We start from the raw sequence: 21,868 nt of genomic DNA on the forward strand, positions 1-21,868 counted from the left end.
TATTCTAGGACAGTAATAGTTTTATGATTTAATATCATCCAAAAAAATTTTATAAGAGAAATGCTCTAAGTCATCATTCTCATTTTGTTCCAGGCTTACTTCATAAAAGGTTGAGTGGGTAAAGAATGAACAAGAGGTATCAGGAGGGAGACGAACGAGAGAAATCAAACATGCCCTGATACTGACAGATCTGGCTACAGTTATTTTAATGCGCATAATACCTGTAAAATCTTAATAGTGGTGGAGGAGTGCTACCATTCGCAATTCGTGCCTCATCATTGTGTCCCCATGAGCTGTCAGTGTCTCCACTTTGATCAACTTGACCTCAGTGATTCAGAGACGGTCTTGTCAGAGAGGAAATTATTCCTAACTATTCCTCATCCTGAACCGTGCTTTGAGGAATACTATTTAGCCTCTGAGAAAACCCACTTTGGAAAAGTATTTCATTTATAAAAAGTACTTTATTTATAAAAAGAATTTATAAGCATTTATTAAATCAAGCAGTCTTTGAAAGCTACACAATTTATGTTTAACTTTGACGAAAGTAAGTAAATGACAAAGTATTCTTTTTCAGGCTGGTTATGTCTGTGTTGATATGTATTTGATACCTTCACTTTGAAATGGTTGATTATTTTATTAAAGAATTGGTTAACTTTTAAAATACAGCACAAATCCCCAACTAATAAGATCCTAGTATATATACCTGAGATGAGACAGACTCAGTTTTGAATGATACATGATGATGTATCTATTTCCCATTCATTCTTTCATGCATCCATTCAACAAATGTTTATTAAAATCTCTATGTGCCAAGTAATTTTATGGTGCTGGAAATATAGCAATGAAATAACCAAATTAATCCTTGCCTTCATGGAGCATACACATTAAATGCAATTTATGAATTGAAAGGTGGCAAACCATCAATTTATTAGGTGAAAACTGAGAGCTATCTATAAGAAATACTTCAATCAAAACAAGCATGTTTGCAATGTAGTAAAGTGAGTGAAGAACTTTGAAGACAGTCTCCGGACCGTTACTAATGTATAATGCAATAAATAGTGGTAATGGGAAAGTGAGTGTAATTCACGATTCAAGATAATTCATAAAGATATTCACTACTGAGCAAGGTACATTTAAAAAATCTACTGTCTTTCTTAATCCTCTGTCACGTTTCTACTGCAGTAAATTTGCTGTTTTGCTACAAATGCTGGATGAACTGGGGGGCCCATAGCTTACTCTTTCTTGTTTCCATGTCTTCTGGCTGTTACCTTCACAGTGCCAAACATGGTATACTTTTCCCTCACTAGGAGATCAGTAGGGTCTTTGAACCTACGCCACAACGTGGCTGTGAGAACTACCAGTCAATTACAATTTCGAGGAAAGTAAACAGACTACAATTTCGATGCTTTTAGAGAATTTTGGCTTTATACGCACACTTTGTGTTCTGTAGTATTCCAGAAAACTCTGTGGAACTGGACATGTTTAAGACAACAAGATAAGGCTGAAAATAGGCATCCTCTGAGTCTGAATATCACAGAAAAAGCTGTGTGATTGGAAGAATAACAGCAGACATTAAAGTACCAAAGTCGTTAACACCCTATCATGGGTCTGTAAAACACTACATAGTTAACAAATTTTACTCTCTTACAGATTATATCTGTCTCTATTTATTTTAATTTTATTTAAAGATATACTTCACCCTTGAGTTTCATAGTTGAGTTCACTGACATAATAAAATAATAAAGAATAAAAAGTTTCATGTATATTACTTTGAATTTTTACCATCAATCATTCATTCTATACATATTTATTGCACCCTCATCTGTCCTAGACACTGTTCTAGATCTAGAGATACAGCAGTGAATAAAACAAACGATACCCCTGCCCTCAGAAAAATGACATTCTACTTGAGAGGATTTAAAAAAGCAAATTTAATTAAGATATGAAGAACAGTTCAAGTGCAAGAGCTAGGAAGAAAATAAAACACTGAAGGAGCAAAGAGAATGGTGACTTGAGAGGCGATGAGGGTGAGAGATGGTTACTCAACGCAGAGAGTAGACAGGAAAGGCCTCAGTGAGGAACCCAGAGGAGAGTGAGAGCGCCCTGCAGAAGTCTGGGGGAGAAGCACCTCTGACTGATGGAATGCCAAGTGCAGCGGTCCTTGAGCAGGAGTGTGTCTGAAGTGCCCCAAGAATGGAAGGCCTGGGCAGAGCTGCTGAAGAGCAGCAGCAGGAGGTGAGGTCAGAGAAGATGCAGGGAGCCAGACAGTGTTGATCCTTGCATGCAATTCCGGATTTATGTTTTCCTCTTGAATGAAACCGAAAGGCACTGGAGGGTTTTAAGCAGAGAAATCACAAGATCTCGTTTCTATTTTTAAGTGATCAGTTTCTTCCCCTACTCTGCTTTCACACTGCTATCGGACCCAACAAGCAGTTCTTTGAAACTTTGCTCTTTCTGTCTGTTACTCGAAGCAGCGCCTCTGATTTGATTACATTTTCTGAGGAGTGGAAAATATAATTAAAACATGACAGTGTGTTATTTTGTCTGAACAATGCTGGAAGTTAAGATAGCTAGAAAATATATGTATATAATATATATAAGTACTTTATATATTATACATTGCATTATAAATATATATATTTATAATATATAAAGTATATATTATATACTACATATAAAATTATATATAATATGTAATCTCACCAAATGTCTGATACTGTTCAGATAGGGCTATGACTCTGGTTATGTACTACTCACTAAGGCTGGCATCTTTTCCATCTTATTATATATACATTATACATATAATATGCATGTATATAATATATATATATTATTTGTCTCTATACACACACTCACACATATAAACCATTCATTAGTCCATGGTAGTCTTTCCTATGTCTTTTATGAACGCTAAGAACTGCAAAAATAAAAGTCCCCAGCATCAGAAAAATATTAGTCAATACTTCTTCATGGTGTCAAACCCGGCGTCTATACAAGTCTCAGCAGATTCATAAAAATGGATTTTGAATCAGTATCCATATGTTTGTGAATTCAGAATATCCAGATATATCTGAAATAGCATATATAATTTTTCTGTTTTCATCAGAAAAGTAGTAGTTTAATAGATACTGGCAGATAGTGATGAACACCATAAGTGGTTGTGACGTCTTAATGAAAAATTTGGGAGAAATGGAAATGGAAGAAAATGTTTCTTTTATTTACTATTGTTTTCAAGATATACCATGTATTAGTAACATTTTTGAAAGAAAACTCCCACTATATTTAATATAAGAATTTATAAATGATTATAGGACCCACATGATTTTAAAAATAATAAATGATAAAAAATGACAATGTTGTGAAAATGTGGTAATATAGATGATCATGTATATATTAGCATAATGGGATATATTATACAGAGTCCATAAATTTTAGAAACATAGAAGATTTATAAGGCTATCAAAAGTGTCTTTGTTCTGTAAAAAAGTAAAATATTTCATTTATGTTTCTAGACTTCATAAAGAAAATGTGCACTTAAAAGTCTATATGACTACAGTTTTATTATGGGAAAATTCTCAAGATAATTAATTGATTTATATTTGTAAAACACTTTACAATCTGTAAAAAATATGTAGACAAATTAAAATTATTTACAGGTTAGAATAAAATTTAATTGTTTGGGATTTTTATTATACTACATTCCAAGAATGCCATATATATTATACACAGTTGTAATTTCAGGGTTCTGGTATTCATGCAACTCTTTATTTATACTATTTTGCAGCCCCCTCTCCAGTCACCAATGTGAAAAAGGGGAAGATTGCAAAAAACAGTATCTCTTTGTCTTGGCAAGAGCCAGATCGCCCCAATGGAATCATCCTGGAGTATGAAATCAAATATTTTGAAAAGGTGAGACTAACAGAATAAAGAATATTCTCTCTTCCTCTTTTTTTTTTCTTTTCATTTTAGCAACTGCAATTATTCAATTTGTAGAAAAGCATGGTGCAGTTTTACGTGTAAATCAATGAGAATTGATTTGGTCGTCACGATTGTGGAGGCTAAAAGTGTACAGGGAGCACTCAATTTCTGGTCCGCTGCTGCCAAATAGTTTACGCTGCTGGAATACTGTCATATAGTGTAACATCGGCTTAACTAGTTTTCACAGCATTAAAAGATGAAGTCATAGGACATTTTGAAAGTGTCACAAACACTGAAGTTGTTGACCTTCAGTAGTGACTGCAGTGTACAACAATGAAGAACACATTTGCTTATGACCATTAACCCTGCATAATACCTATGCTGTTAAGGAAGTATGGGCAGCTACGATGTGAATATAAAGTACAACTTTTAAAAATTCATAACAAATTTCTAACACTATATTATAAACTTTATTTTAAAATTTAAGGACACACAATTGTAAATGTGTGCCTCATAGTCCCTGCATTTTCTCTATTTCTTCTTCTTCACTGAGTCGTTTCTTAGGTTCCCTCTTATGTATTTTACCTAATAGTTGTTGAAGTCCAAAGGCAATAATCATCCCTCTTCCTCTTCTCTGAATCCTCAACCAAGTGAGCTACTGATAAAGGAATAATACAGATGGAAAATAAAAAGGAACTAAAATTTATAGATCAGGACTGGAGTATGTGGCTTACATATATAGTTACCATGAGTCTTCCTACCCCTCCCACCTCCATTTTACTGTGATTTTTGTAGTCTGGATCTGAATGACATACACCCCTTAGAACAACCTGAGTTCTGGTAGAGGACATAAAGATTGATGAGTGCCCAAAACAACCTCTAAGAGGTGGCTAGAAGACCCTGACCCAGAAGAGTGTGTCCTATGGAATAGGAGTAGACAAGAAGACAGACATAATGCAGAGAAGCAGATGCCAAAAAAGAAGGGAAGGACTCGGCCACACTTACTCAACTGCTTCTCTCAAACTCAGAGACCGCTCTTCTCTGAAGGAAGAGTGAAGAGGGTGGGACGAAGTTCTAAAACTTGCTTTGCAATACCTAAGAAATTGTCTAAGCTAGGACATTGGAAAAGAGTGGGGGAATTAATGGTTCTATTTATAGTAATACAAAAGTATCATGAAAAATACTGATACCCTATTAATGAAAATCACTTAAAAGTCCAATGTTCTATATATATGCGAGATAAAAGAGTGTAGGTAAACACACTGAACTACATTGAAATAATTCATAGCATTATAGAGATTTTTTAGAAATTTGCTTCTTTCCTTCATTGATGCAACAACTACCTGTGTAAAGATACAACAGAAAACAAAACGGCAGGGTGTGGGAGAGAGTGAGGCCATTCACATATTCTTTCTAGGTTTTGGATGTCTGTGCAATTCATAGACTGATTTTATAAATAGATAAATAAACGGTCAATTATTACTCTTGAAATAGCTATCTTTCTAGGAATGACTTTCTCGTAATATCACATGTAACTATTGGATAGGCAACATAAATCAAAATACCTGTAAGATATTTCACAAAAAATATAGCATCAAATACATTATTCAGTCTAAGAGAATACCTCTGAGACAAAGCTATGTTGGCTTATGGTTTGCAGGGTTTATTGTTAACAAATAATGGGGTAAGTCAAGTAAAGTGTCATGACATTAATATCCTTCTCTGATTCTTGTTTCCCTGGGAGTGGAGTCCAGACTGCATTGCAAATTCCAGAAGTCTACAGTTTAAACACAAGCTATATCCAAAAATAATTTGTTAAATTAAAGCTTACATTCCTTATTCAAGTTTTTGTAAACTTTATTACCGTGTACTAAGGCAAAGCTAGGTAAATAGAGTGATTTTTGTACAGTCTGTACATTTTATATATATAAACATAGGCTGAATTATTTTATAAACATTCTAACTTTCCAAATTTTTATTTCCCTTAAAGTTGATTTTAAAAGAAGTTGATATGCGTAATGGCATTTTAAAATAACTAAACCTCAAAAATCATGTATTTGAATATATGTATTTTAGATAAAATTAAATTCAACAGCAGGAAGACAAAAATTTGACAAGTACTTATTTTTCTGCGCTGTTTTCTTCCCCTGAAGCAACAAACTGGACCGTTGTCTGGTTTTCTTTTTTGTCTTTAAGGAAATCATCCTATTTTTTTCCCTTATGAGTAAACTTTGTTTTTACTATTGCTTTGCAGCATATGCATGAATTTCATATACATAATACTCAATAGGTAAGGATTTTTCTTTTCTTTTGCTCTTTCTCTTTAAGCTGCTGCTTCTGATAAACAAAGAATTACTCAACAAGTGATGGAGAAGATTCCTTTTCTATTCACATTCCTTCTAATGAATTTTATCTGTGTTGTAAAATTATTTTCTTTATAGTTCAATTCTTTTTAAATAATACTTAGTTCAGTAAGATTTGGTTTATTTTTAACGCCATATTAATGCATTCTATTATCCTCATAACTCAAAGAAAAAAATTATTTTGGAAGAAGATTTCTATACATATCTTCAATAAATGAATAACAAGTTGCCCACTTACATGCTGTAAAAGCAACAAAACCTTCATATAATATATTATTTTGGGGAAGTTAACTTCTTTTGGTCAGGTTTTTCTTTTTTATGGTGACAATATTAATTCCCAGATGTTTTTGCCAAGCAAAACTATTGAGCATACCAGTAAAATACACATGAAGTTTTTTTAATACTTTCAGAAGAAAAAAGAGGATAATGAGCTTTTATCCCATGTATTAAGGCGGGAATCCTGATAGGTTTCCAGAACTCGTTTTGAACTTTCAGAATGACACCACCGTTTTATTGGATGGCTCTTGGCCAGACACAGGTGGCAGAGCTTTCCAAGCCTCCTGCATTTGCCAGCTGGCATTTCTGCCTGCGATTGCCCTGCTCTAATAGAGGTCATCAGGCCTCCCTGCTCCGGCGTGGTGATGGGCCCGTTGCCATCTCTTAATTAAAGGCAGAGGCGAAGGGAAGCTGCCCTTTGGCAGGGTGCTTGCCGGCTGGCTCCTTCAGCTGAGGCCCTCCTCTCGCTGCATGTGAACAGTGTTTGCTAAGCAGCTGGGGAATGTAGCTCATTTGCTCAGCTGGGGCAGGAAGGCATGGAAAGCCACTGCCCCGACCAAGGACTTGGCGGCTATTTAGTTGTGAGTGTTGAAGATGCGTATATACGGTTTGATGCGTGTATAAATTGATATGAAGGAAATTAGAATCCAAGGGTGATTTAAAGGAGTGGAGCAGAAGCAAATTTTGGAAGATACTTAGAGAATTCAAAATGTGTATTTATGGGTTTTGATCCCCTCAACGTATGCTTTACTAAGTTCCTTCAGTAATATAGTACTGAACTAACTCAGGGAGACAGCGTACAATCAAATCTGTGATAAGGAACGACTGAGCCGTACATAATGTTAATAGATAAATCAGGCAGAATGTTGTGTAATTTTGTGCAATTGATATGAGATCATGCATTATTTCAAGACACAACGTTCCAATTCTCTTGTAATTTTTTCCCTTTTCTCATAAAAATATCAATTTCTAATTATTTTACAAAATATATTAATTGTGACTTTAATAGTTAGGAGTGACAGCTATGTAAGCTTTATCAAATTCTTTTGTTTTTTTCCTTTCCAATAGGCGAATTTGCCATCATGCTATAGGGTCAAATCAAATCACCTAGACCACCTTGTGTTGTGGTGGTTGTGCCGAGTGCTATCTATATTATCTCTGTCTCTATGTTTATGTCCTCACAATGCTCTTGATAAATAATTTCAACTCATTTTGAAGACAAAAAAAACTGAGGTTGAGTTGTGTACCCACATTGACACACCGACTTAGCTAATAACACATCTGGAATTCTAACCCTGATATTCCTGTGCTCTTTTATTTGAAAAAAGCCTTCTTACTTTACATTATAAATGTTAAGAGTTTATGTAAATATCATAATCATATCAAATATATCGGGATCTTAACTTTAGTTTTATCTAGTTTTTTCACCAATTTAAATTCCCTTTAAACAAAGTGAAAATAGTAGAGAACAGGTATTTAATCATTTCTTACTGAAAAACACTGCTGTAATCACAAACTGGAAAGTATAATATTGTTGAGAAAGTCTTGCACATTCTCTCATAAACTTGAGCATTCTCAGAACATCAGTAACTACAATAGTTTATAGAAGCTATTTACCCCTTTTAAAAAGAATATGTCAAGAAATTGTCTGCTTTTTTACTGCTATATGCCTAGCATATAGAAGATGTACCAGAGTAGGTGGGACATCAATAAATGTTTGTGAATAAAGAAAATGACTGACACTATTAGGTAAAGGTTTATAAGATTTAATTGTCTAATTTTAATCCTTTGCAAAACTATAATAAAATGTCTTAAATGCTTTAAAGATTAGGCATTTAAATTAATGTGTGTGTTAAAAGTATAAAGATCAATCATTTGTATAGAATGAATCAGAAAACCTATTTAGATTATAAATTAGGCCATATCTATCTAGAGAGAAATTTGGATGTACTTGACCCTAAGATAATTTTATATGTTTAGGCATATTAAATGAGGAATAATAAAATTGCTTGAAAAGAAGAATGTTTATAGGCTGTATATTTTAGGTGGTATTTGTGGAAGTATAGAAAGTGGTCAGAAGCTGACTTTGATGTGTCAAATTAGAAAAAAATTAAAATTATAATTATGACAATTAAAGCATGTACTTTACAATTTATTAAAGTGTTTCACAGGCATGACCTGTTTCATTTATACAACATCTCGGTGAGGATATCCAGGCAACAATTTCTATCCCAATTTTTCAGAGAGGGAAACTGAGGATAAAAAGTAGAAATGAACTCACTGTGTTTTAGGACATGATTCCAGTGTGCACACTAAAGTTACAATATGGCATGCTGCTATCTATTGTAAACCGCAAGCGAGAAAGACTGTGGCTTGCATTTGTTTGCACTCTAACAGCATTGTGAAGATTAAATAGCAGCCATGTTCCCTATTAGAATGCTTGAGAAGTAAATATTATATTCTTGCTTTCAGTTTTCTTCTCATTTAGGAAAGAATATTCTTTCACATGTTATTCTCATTAGATCTTTAAAAAATCAATCAATGCATATTTCTATCTTTAAAGACAAATTTCCTGAAATATTTAGAAAATGATAGTTTACAGTCATCAATCAGGTTATTGTAAGTAAAACACACTTATTTAAAAAGGGGGGAAAGTCTCTAACCATTACCTATCTTTAATTTGTCCCTTAATATCTATCAGAAATGTAATAAATGTGGAAAGACTTTAAGGAAAAGAGGTTAGCCAAGAATTCACACAGAAAAATATAAGGGAGGAGAAAGTTCAAAACAAGAACTTAGTGTTTTTGAAATCTTTATAGGTCTAAGATTTTAAATTCAGCGTGGTGACTTCAGAGACAATGAGGAGTTATAGATGGTTAATCTATACTTCGTTAGAAGTCCTTTTTGTTTCAGTTTCCAAAACCATCTCTCCAGTGATTTTTTTCCCACTCCATCTCCACTCACTATTCCTCCAGCCCAAACATGTGAAAGAGAAAAAGATAAAACGTTTTCAGAAAGGAAAAAAAAATTTCTTATTTACAAAATTTTAGACTTAGTGAATTGAAATTAAAGTAGTTCTCCAGTGAAATACTCATTCTTTCTCCCAAGCTGTAAATACAATTAGAAATCAAATTCACTAAAGATGTAAAGCATGAGTCCTATCTGGCAGTATATGTGACATTGCTACCTTTCTCTATGAACAGACAGATGTGTTCCCATAAATTATTTATGAGAAAAACATGCACACCAATAACAATACTAAATTAGAATCTGTAAAATAATTTATATTCTGCAAACTGTATGTTAAAAGTTTACAAATTTATTTTTACCAAGGGCAAGTGTGGTGGTTGGGTGGAGAACATGTCACCCACCATCTTTGATTTCTAGAAAACACTTTAAGATTCAATATAAGTATCTAGGATCTCTAGGTTTTATTTTTTCTAAAATGTTGTGTTTGTACTAATAGTAAGTCTATTATTAGTTTCTGATTCATTTTCTGATCTATGATTCTGAGTTTTTTTGTCATTAATAATTCGTATGTTGCCTTTTTTTATTGTATGTGCATGTGTAACCGAAGGACCAAGAGACCAGCTATACAATTATCAAATCTAAAGAGACAACTATAACTGCAGAAGGCTTGAAACCAGCTTCAGTATATGTCTTCCAAATTCGAGCACGCACAGCAGCAGGCTATGGTGTCTTCAGTCGAAGGTTCGAGTTTGAAACCATCCCAGTGTGTAAGTCATTTTAATTACTGTCAACTCATGTCTCTGTAATGGTTACCAGAAAATAGTCAGTGGATCAATACTCTCCCTGGGCATTCTGTCAGTCTGCCGCTCCTTCTCCCTCTCCCAGGCATGACCCCTTCAGGTAGGAAGCATTTGCCATGCTGTTATGGTAGCTTAGCCTGTTAACACATCGGTCCCCTCTCCTCATTGCTTTTAGTCTACTGGGAGATGAAACATCAGGAGATCCTTAAGAAACGTTTAAACTTTGCTTTTAAAGACTTTCTTTCCATTGCTGCCATACTTTATTGAATTATTGCCATTTACTTTATGCCTGTTTTATTTGAACTATGCTACCAGGCTTAGTCTTTCTATGAAAATTCCACAGGGAGCACACGTTAGGATTGAGTTTGGCAAGAAAATGGTGCTCTCAGGAACCAATCTGATTGTTTTAAAAAATCTAAATCTCTGGTAGTGTCTCTGAGTGGAGAGTCTGGAAATTCTGGAAAACCCTTCTTGTGCCATATTTTTATTCATAAAATAACATAAAACTTTTGCCTCATTTTAGTGCCAAACAAAATATTTAGATTACTTACTTGTCCTAAAACAAATACATTAAAGGGAAGATTAGAAGACAATAATTTGCCTTGTTATAGGTTAAAGAGCTGGCTCTATTAAAGTTTTGTTATGAAGAAAATAACACACAGGAGGAGTGTGAAATGTCAAATATGCATATGTATGTGTGTATATATATATATATACTTTTTAAAGCCAGGTTATGTAAGAATTAGTGATTTTAAAATGAAAATAAAATGCATATTTCACCCCTTTGACATCAACAAAATGAGAGCTTAGATTTTGTAATGATTAGAAGAATTATCAGGTTAAAATGTCCCCCACCTTGTATAATGTAGCTCTTTAGAAAATCAAGATATACATCTGTTTAAAGCTTGTTTAACTTATCTAGAATAAAATTTTTATTACTTAAAAAATAGCTTTCTCTGTTATTTCACTTGATTTTGTACAGATTAGGGGGCCACTGTGAAAAATGATAAATTATTTTCTTTCAATTCAAGGAATTGTCTGAGATTTAATTGAAACTACTGAAATTTGCACATTTAATGCTCTTTAGAAAAGTTCTGTAATAGATTTGATACAAATAAATGATATTAGAAAATTCCTATAATGGCAATTGGTTAATTATTTACTCTCATATCGTGAAACTTCAACTGGATTTATGACAAAAAGCTTGATATATAAGCTGGGTACCCTCCTAGGCTTTGTTCCTTTTGAGGTACCATTAGTAATGTATACTGCTTACGTGGTTTACCAACTCTGGGAACAAACCCAGAGAGTAGGATCTCACAATATGCTTGAGTGCTTGGATAACTATACAAATGAAAAATCCCATTTTAAAAGATTGCAAAATTCTGCTTAGTTTTGGGATATTGGCACATCCAGCAATTAGTTTTCAGGATTGCTTTTTGGTAAAAGCAATACTTGTTGGTATTCCTTCCCTTACTTTTTTAATTAAATAGTAATTTCCAGGCATGCCAAAATTCATCAGTCTGATCACTAAGAGAACTAATAAGAGGTCATTTTCCATATGCTTTTATAAAATCTCACCTGAGACTGTCTATTTTAAAATTTTTTCCTACAAACTTTCTAGAGGAAAAGAAATATCACACAAATATTTTTTTACTACAGAAGTAGATATAGGGCTTTTATTAAGAGGTAAAGAAAATATTTTAAGGTTATATGTCTCCTAGCTATTAGTGCGAAATTTTATTTTTACTTGAGCATATGTATATGTCTGCAAACATTTTATGAATGACTTTTTCTTTGACCAAGTATGTAATACATACGGATGCTCTTTGACCTTTATGTAGGATCCTTTCTGGATGTAATTCGACAAGAATGTACTGAGCACCTATTATGTGTTAGGCTTTGTGAGGCTCTAGAGAAATCAACACGAGCAACACATTAAACTTTCTCTCCGGAGAAGAAGAATACAGTCTATTTAATTCTGGAGAATGGAATATTTGTTTCAAAAACCATTTTAGGATAATACTTTTGTTCATTATTCAAACATTTATTTTATTTACATCCTACAAATCAAAAGATTTTTCACTCTAGGTACTAGGAGTGACTAAAGTCACTTTAAGGCATAATCAAGGCACATAGTCTAAGAGGAAGTTAATTAATAATACAATACAATATGTATTATATAATTGATAATTAAAATAACACTTGCTTTTTAGAACTTCTATGGCATTTGTTTTATGTGCCATTCATTTGGCAATTGTTTGTATAATATTTTGTGAAATCACTTTATTATTCTATTCAGCAGTTACTTAATATCATAATTTAATTCTTCATGTACATATATTATTTCCACAATACGGTCTGCAAAAACTTGAATGTAGGAATTATGGTATCTTAAACATATTTACATTTTTCCTATTAAAGTTGTCAGGAGTTTTCATTTGGTAAGTGGCAGTTAAGAATATTGGCTTTATTGAGTCATCCTTGCTAAGGAAAGTCTATCTTACTCAGGTATGTTAGGACAGAAAATTATCTGAAAATCATTACCTTGAACATACACTTTAAAAAGAATTTTCTAATTGGTTACTCAATTCATAATAATGATGCATGGTAATAATACATTGACATTTTATTATTGATTTGCTTAATTTTTTAAATGTTTTAATTATTAATTTTTGTTATACTTCAGTTAAAAATGGTAATGAAGGGCATTCCTTTTTTATCTACGTCATCTTGCATCTCAAAAGTATAGCTCTAAAACCAAATGCAAATACTGGTAAAAACAGGAATGCAAAAATATTTATTTTACAAAGGCTATTTCACATGAGGATTTGGGTAGAAAATCTCCAACTATTCTTTCTCTCTCAAGCTTTAGTTTATGTTTGTAACTGACTATTATCCACTTTATTTTAATTTTATTGTGCATACAATTAATGTGTTTAAAAATCGACCCCTGTTCCCAACAGCAATGGTAAAAACACACCAACAAATAAACCTAGCCTGAGTGAAACCATCCAGCCAACCTAGTTAGCTCTTTTTCTGTCTTTTTTTTTAACATGATAAAACTTTGAGACTATTACTGAATCTTTCTTAACCCCTACTTACTCCTTTGTGTTTCTTTTATGATTGCTTTCTTCCCAATGTGTCACTTCCTTTCATCCAACTCTTAACCTATTTGATTCAAATCAGTATAACCCAACTGCTGGAATAATGCTATTCTGTTTTATAAATGAAATTTTATTGAAGTAATTATAGATTCACACGCAATTGTAAGCAACAATACAGAGAGAACTCCCGTATATTTTGCTCAGTATCCCCCAATGGTAACATTTGCAAAACTGTAATATAATAACACAACCAGGCTGTTAACAGTGATGCAATCCACCAATTTTACTCACATTTTCTTGTGCTCCTTTGTATGTGTGTGTGTAGACCTGTGTGTGTATTAAGTTCTATACAATTTGGTCACTTGTGTAGGTCCGTGTATCTACCATCACAATCAAGATTCCAAATAGTGCCAACATCACAAGGAACCCTCATGTTGCCCTTTCATAACTGCACCCACTGCCTTCGGGAACAACTCCTGTCCTATAACTAAGCCCAGATAACTGCTAATTTCTAAGCATCCATTTCAAAAATTTTGACATGTTAAAAATGTTTTATAAATGGAATCATATAATATATTACCTTTTAGTTTGGAATTGACTTTTTCACTCAGCACAACTCCCTGGAGATTCATCCAAGTCATTGTGCATATCAAGTTTGTTTCTTTTTATTGTTGAGTAATATTCTGTGGTGTGTATGTACTGCAGTTTGTCTAACCATTCACCTGTTGGAGGACAATTGGTCTGATTCCAGTTTTTGCTATTACAAATAAACGTGCCATGAACATTTGGACACATGTTTTTGTGTCAACCTAAGTTTTCATTTGCCTGGAATGAATACCCAGGAGCAGAATTGCTGGATGATGATGTGGTAATTGCATGTTTAATTTTGTAAGAAACTGCCAAACTGTTTTCCAGAGTGGCTGTACCATTTTACATTCCCACCAGCAATGTGTGAGTGATCAGATTCTCCACATCCTCATCAGCAATTGATGTTGTCACTAGGTTTTGTTTTGTTTTTTTTTAGTCATTTTGGACAGGTAGTGATACATCAGGGTTTTAATTTGAATTTCTCTGATGGCTAATGATGTTCAACACCTTTTCATGTTCTTACTTGCCTGCCATGCAGTTTTAAATTTCCCCACTAACTCTACATATTCATATTATGTATCAAAAATTATAACTTTGATCAGATTATCCTGATTGGGAAGGTTAATAGATACTTTTTGCTGTGGGAGAAAGATCCTAAATTCTCAGCCTGACTTTCAAAAGCCCTTTTAATCTGGCTCTAACAAATCTCTCCAGCCTGAATGATTAATTGTTCAAATATGTAGCCAAACCTAGAGAATCTCTATGTAATACAGGTTTGCAACCAGGAGTTTAGGAAGCAAAGTGAGGGAAAACAATGTGATTTCTCAACATATTTTACCTTAAAGTTTCCAAGGATGATGTAAATATATAATGACTGAACAGAAGAAACATTATTTGCTAAAGAACATTAGTTTTTATAACTGATATCCTTCTAATAAGTGTGTTATATTGCTCCAAAATTTGCTTTTAAGCATTCCCCAAACATTCCTCAGCCAGTCTTCCAAAACTACATCATAAATCAACTAATTCTTAATAAACATACATAATAAAATGGGAAATATGTGTGACTAGAGATTCATATCTATAAAGATGAAAAAATTTCACAATATATTAAAAGAATTTTTTTCTCCTGCTCGAGTGAACAAGTATGAAGGAATTGACAGTACCTTGTAAATTTATGTATTTTCAACTTAGTTGATATAATTGGGGACATTATTGGTGCTGTCAGAGCAAACAAAGGAATAAATAGTACAAAATCTTGATTAATTTTCTCCTACTAGAAATAGCTCACAAATTAATTAGTGCATGTGAAATAGTTAATAATTGACACCCATTAAGGAACTTAGAAAATGCTATAAATTAAAAAAAATAAATGAAAATGGATTCTTTAAATTCTTCCTTACAGCCTTCACATATAAATATGAATTTTGTGATTTTCATTGCCTACAAAAATTTTCATAAGATATGTTAATTTAAACATTTGAAAAATTTTGGCATGCCATTAACAATTATTTTAATGTAAGATATTATCCCACACCTAGGTGCATATTTTAGCACATTGTTAAATTAGATCTTGGCAGTTATTAAAAATGAACCATTTGACACTACTAAGCACCCATTTTTTTTCTCAAAATTAATATTTTGGTTCACCTGAAATAGCCTTATTTTTATCTATACCTCTGATTAATCATGCCTCCTTCCTCCAAAACCATCTCTCTGAGAGTTCCCAAACTGACACATTGAGAGGAGAAAGATTTGGTAGAGTCAGATTAGAAGGACTTTTGAATGCCAAATGGAAAATTTTGGAATCTTCTTCCATAAGTAGTAAGTATCTATGAACTTTTTGATCAGAGAAACATGATCAAAGTTATATTTTTGTATATTTCATGTGAGTACATAAGAGGCAAAGGGAGCACTGAAAACACTATGAACCATATTCCAGCAGATTTGAATCAAACAGGTCAGTGTTGGATGAAAAAAAGTAATGTGTGGGGCAAAACATAAAAGAAACACAAAATATTTGCTAATTAATGGGCAAGGATGGGTTAAGAAAATTCTGTGATGGTTAAAAGAAACCAGAAAGAGATCGAATTAGTCTGGTTTATTGGTTTAGATTTATGATATGGTTATTTGTTGATGTGTTTTTGTTTAGCCCTTGGAAGTGGATGTGGTATAAGGATTGCTTTTAAGCATGTTTATTTTTTATGTGAAAATAAAATCCAAATAAAGGCAAAGCTGTCTGTTTTTTAAAAATAGTGGTACTTTGAAGAGAAATAAGAATTGGAGATATAAATTTGGGACTCTTTAGCTTATAGTTAACCAATGTCATGAGCAAAGAAGCATCTATGAGAGGGAGAGAGAAAAGGAGGTGGGAAGAGAGAAAGACAGAAAAAGAAAGAGAGAGAGAGGAAAGAAGTGTGGAGGATCAGGAACCAGCGTTCATCAGGAATTGCTCACACATAAGATGTGGGAAGAGAATGTGGAGCCAACAGAAGTGACAAAGTTGTGTTTCAGAGTGGGAAAAAGAGAAAACAGCTCATCTGATGTCATAGAAACCAAGAGGAGGAGTGTTTCAACAATGAAGTATATGTTCAATAAGGTCAGATACTTTATTATCATGCACACTCAGGTAAATGGAGACACACTCGAGGCATTTGACAGAACCATGTATAGAACTCAAAGACAGAAGAAGAAAAGTTTTAGAGAGAATTTAATAATGTCACTTCTCAGAAGACAAGGCTGGTTATAGATAACTCAGTCAAGATGCTGAAAAATAGGAAAGAATAAGGAGAGTAAATAAAGCAGGAGAAAATAGTATGTATAAATAGTATTTACTATTTATTTAAGGCTGGCAATTGCTAAAGCACTATACCAAGTGTTTTATGCATGTTACCTCTACTCTCAACAGAACTATAGTGATCTGGGAAATTATCCCTACTTGGAGATAAAAGAAATGAGACTTTATAAGGTTAAATAATTTGCCCTGGCCCATATGTATAGTAGATGTTGAACGTTTTTTTCAAATTCAAATTGAACTAGCATCAATAAGTTTAGGTAGCAGGATTTATTTCCACCAAGAGAAGACGTGTTCAGACTTGTAAGTAGCAGAGAAGTAGCCTGTAATAGAAGGAAAACCCCTTCTTGAGGGAGATCTTTGAAGAAGCAATGTTCTGAGAGAGACAGGAAGCGCTCTAACAGAGTTAGGTAAAGCAAAAGAAGGTTATGCAGTTATATTTAGCCATACAGTTCAGAGTTGATCACTCTCTTTTATCCATAATGTTTAGCATTTTGAAAACCTGGGAAATGGGAATGGATTAGTGTACTGATAAAATGAGGAACACTAATTATGGGGATGATTTTGTTAGGAAATTAATAAGAGAGTCAAAAGCATTGGAGCAACAGTTGGAACTCAACCAAATTAACATTGAACTTATATGGGCCAAGGCTCCCTGATTTTCTCTAGAAACAGTGCCCCTGATAAAAAGAAAGTGAAAGAACTGAGAAAAAGCAATGGTTTAAGTCATCTGAGTTTAGAGATTAATAAAACAAATTTGGGGAAATGCTACTAGTGATAGTGGCATAGCTTTGCCCTGTGCCATTTGTAGTGCTCATCAGTATTAAATTCCCTACAACATACCTCAGCATCAGAGAATAGGAGAAAACAGAGTAAAGAGCCACTGAATTGCAACCATTATCATCCAAGAAGAGGGAGAGTAAGAGCATACATTTAGATTGCAAATAATAGTTTTTCTCATACATGAACCAGTTGTCCATGATACTGGGCTCTGAAGACTGGTCTGAGAGAGATGAAAGCGTAGACCAGTGCAAGAAGGAGGTCAGAGAGTTGGTCGATTTTGGTTAGAAAGAATCAAGGGAGAAGTGACAAGAATAGCAAGGGATGTGTTTGGATGTCCAAAACTATCTGGGCCACAATCTGGGAAGAGGCTATGAAAACCAAAACATGGAAAGTATGGTTATTACTAGTTTTGCTGACTTCATATTTGTAATCATGGAAGTGAACTAATCTTACTCTGAATTTATCTTAATGATTAATTACATCATTAAACAGTAAGCATGCTAGGTATTCTATTGAGGGTTTTTTTGAGAACATTAGTAAACTTTATTTTGCCCTATAGATGTCTTACTTTAATCAGGTTTAGTTATCAGCGCAAAAGAAAAACTACCTTGCTTATTTAGGCACGACTATCTAATCATGTCCATATTCCTCTTGTTATGGTAATTATATTGTTAAAATATAAAATATTTCATCGAAATTCATGTATTTTTTTAAAAGATGACATAAACAAATCTAACCTTATTACAGGCTTCTCAAATTCCTGATATTTTTCAAAAAATGGTCCTACATATAAAATATACTTACTGATTATATTCTTGTTGGAAATTATGGTTTTTAAAATTATATTCAGAGTAGTCATATTATATTTCACTTCAATGAGATCATAGCCACATCATTTTGGACTTCAACCTATGTCTATGGGAAAAAATCCCATCTAGGGCGATAAGATTTTTTTCCTAGAGAACAGCCACATGCAAACTCTGAAAAATCGAATCTCATATACTTCGCATTTCCTCTTTAGATTAAGGTGTTTGAAATCAAGGACTAACTTCCATTTTATCTTGCAAACCTAAGGTCCCTAGATGAATACTATGCAAACAATTGCATTCATTTTTTATGATGACAAGGAAATAATCAATGACTTAGTGATTCTTTTGAATTTTCATTTGGAGAGTAAATATTTTCTCTTAAAGATGTCTTTTCAATTACACACTTTTGAGAAGAGATATTAAGGGGAAAACTCAGCCATGTGTGGGTGAATTGCTTAAACCGTGCGTTGATTACCCGCGATTAAGCAGCTCTTATTTGAATGCATATGATCACTTTAACTGCAAGCTCCATTTTCTGTCTCCTATCAGCAGTTGCAGCATCCAGCGATCAAAGCCAGATTCCTATAATTGCTGTGTCTGTGACAGTGGGAGTCATTTTGTTGGCAGTGGTTATCGGCTTCCTCCTCAGTGGAAGGTAAGAGAGGAAGCTGTGACTCTGAACTTTTGCAGCTGATCGCTTCCTTACTTTGATCTGACCATTTGGTGGTTAAGCACATCCCAAAACAAATCAGGCAAGTAATAGATCAGTAGGTAACCTCAGCGTAGGATGTGTGTCTTAAGCCTTACCTTGTGCATGCTAGTTCTGACTTTTAAGCACGCAATTTCTCCTTTCCAGGTATGCTCTCTTCACAAGAATAGCCTTATTATTTATTCTGTCATTAATATAACCATATCTTTTTCTGATATAATTGTTTAATCAATTTTTTTTTCTTTTCAAAAGTATATATGGTTACCTGCTTCAATTTTAGTGTTTATGAAGACCTGTGTCTGTGCCTGGTATAGGACTAATAATTCTAGTTAGCCAGCATTCTATCCTAACAGGGTGATGAATACAAAGCTGACACTCTGACAAACAAGGATTTTGAGAAATAACCAATGCTTTTTTATGACTGCTTTTATTTTCAGCCTCTGAATAATTTCAACCTGAATACATCAATCATAGCGTATGCTAAAATAAAGTGATTTTTTTGTATGTGTGTGAGGAAGATTGGCCCTGAGCTAACATTTGTGCCAATCTTCCTCTACTTTTTGTATGTGGGACGCCACCTCAGCATGGCTTGATGAGTAGTGTGTAGGTCTGTGCTCAGGATCCGAACCCTTGAACCCTGGGTGGCTGAAGTGGAGCCCACAAACTTAACCACTGTGCCACCAGGTTGGCCCCTAAAGTGAATCTTATTGAATGTTTTATCAGTATATACATTAATATATGTATTATATATCTACATTTTTCATTTTGAACAAGAATAAAAGAGGTAGAGTCCCAAAAAGAGCTCTTGTGGAAGGTATGCATTGACATTAAGCTGAGCATAATCAACCTTTCTAAAAAAAATTAACAAATAAAAACAGGAGTGTGTTCTCTTCCTACAGCAAACATATTTTCATTTTTCATTCAGGCCATTGTGAGAAGGACCATTCAGTAATGAGAGCTGCCCATTTGAAAATGTTTTGGTGTTAGACTATTATAGAAAAGTTGATGAACATCTTCTTGGAAATGTGAAACCTGCACAAATATGTGAGAATGTCCTGTAAGATCCAAAAAAAGTCAGGAAATCAATATTCATATTGATTTTGTTACTGTTCTACTCATTTACTTTTGACTCTTCAGCATCTATTCAACTCATAAATATACAGAGTTAGGTACTTTTCAATATACTGCATGTTTTATTCTGAAAATATTTATAGCTATAAACTTAAATTACAGTACTATCAAATTATATTCATAAAACATTGTTACTTCGTTTGAACATCCTTTCTCTTTGTATCTGAAAATTCCCTTTCTTCCAGTTCTTGTTCATTTAAGAGTGTTCAAAGTTTTCTTAATAATATATGTCGAAATCCATTGCTTACTTTTAATGTTAGAATAGCAAGGATACATTTTTAGAATTTCTAACTGGGAAGTAGTTTGTGTTCTCTTGAGGACAGCTAGCCCTGCTCAGTCTGAAGGTTGGTTGTCTAGTGTCCCGCTAATCTGTTTCTCTGAAGTCATCGGTGAGAATGCTCCAACTATGTCTCTGCTCTCTGGAAGATAAGCTAATTCCACCAATCTTGTTGTAAAAACTTTGCTCAGATTTTGATCAAAGAAGATAATTAAATTAGTGAATTGCAACTACTATGAAAACTACAATGTGGTAATGTGTCTTTTCTATCCCAAAAGGGTAGATATATGATACATTTGCAGAGCTGCTTTGTGATATCATTTATTTACTTCTGACTGAGATATCAGTTGGTTTCTTCCTTTCCAATAAATCCTGAGGCTTTAGTTTTATTTAGAGATACGGTGATCATAAGAAGATATTTTATTTTGGGGGGCCACACTTAGGAGAAATGAATAAAAATGGTGGAAAGAGCTAAGGTCTAGAATCCAATAAATTTCTGTGTTTGAGGGTTTGTTAAAGAACAAATCTAATATAGAAGGTGTTTTGTTGTAGACTTAGAGCATTATATTTATTTAACCTAAGCATTGTTAATGTGAATTTACTGATGACATTCAGTCATTTATTCTTGCTTACCCGGGTGTGCATCAGCCCCTGTTCTCAAAATATTTTCTTCCCAAATATATATATATATATATATATATATATATATATATAAAATTGACTTAAAAACAACTCACTTTGTTACTTCTGTAGGATTAGACAAAATGTTTGTGAGACAGTTCAATTTTCTTATTATTTGGTTACCTGAATTTGCTGTAAAATAATAACTAAATTTAGTATAATTTCTCAGTTATACAGGAATCACATCTACACCCAAGAGACAAAGCTTAATTTTTAGCATAACTAAATCTAAGACTTGGTAAGATAAACTTTTAGATGTATTGTCTCATAGAAGTATACTACTTTTTAAAAGTAGCAACACCTTCTGAATTTGTGCATTGTCCACTCATGTTAATTTTTTAAATTTCATAATGCACAGCTTATGATGCTGAGACTAGAAATTTGCAGTTTAAAGGAAAACAAATTTTATCAAAACACAATCTGAGGTTTATATCTTTTTTTACCAGCAAACTTTTTGAAAATTTTTTTTTAATGATTTTACTTTTTCCCTTTTTCTCCCCAAAGCCCCCTGGTACATAGTTGTATATTCTTCGTTGTGGGTCCTTCTAGTTGTGGCATGTGGGACGCTGCCTCAGCGTGGTTTGATGAGCAGTGCCATGTCTGCGCCCAGGATTCGAACCAACGAAACACTGGGCCGCCTGCAGCAGAGCGTGCGAACTTAA

At 33.5% G+C, this 21,868-nt stretch overlaps 1 protein-coding gene across 12 annotated transcripts in view; it reads left to right on the forward strand.

Annotated features, from left to right (window-relative positions):
- EPHA5 (EPH receptor A5) overlaps nucleotides 1–21,868 on the forward strand; it is a 330,237-nt gene that overhangs the window by 232,095 nt on the left and 76,274 nt on the right. For 6 of the 12 annotated variants that reach the window (XM_023638037.2, XM_023638036.2, XM_070262404.1 and 3 more), the window contains 3 exons: nucleotides 3,785–3,909; nucleotides 10,135–10,294; nucleotides 18,958–19,063. In XM_023638037.2, the coding sequence (XP_023493805.1) occupies nucleotides 3,785–3,909; nucleotides 10,135–10,294; nucleotides 18,958–19,063 (391 nt within the window). The remainder of the gene's footprint in view (nucleotides 1–3,784; nucleotides 3,910–10,134; nucleotides 10,295–18,957; nucleotides 19,064–21,868) is intronic. The other 6 variants (XM_005608745.4, XM_023638035.2, XM_070262400.1 and 3 more) reach the window with 1 other exon arrangement.

The sequence above is a fragment of the Equus caballus genome, chromosome 3, assembly GCF_041296265.1.
Source record: "Equus caballus isolate H_3958 breed thoroughbred chromosome 3, TB-T2T, whole genome shotgun sequence".
NCBI classification, from domain to species: Eukaryota; Metazoa; Chordata; class Mammalia; order Perissodactyla; family Equidae; genus Equus; species Equus caballus.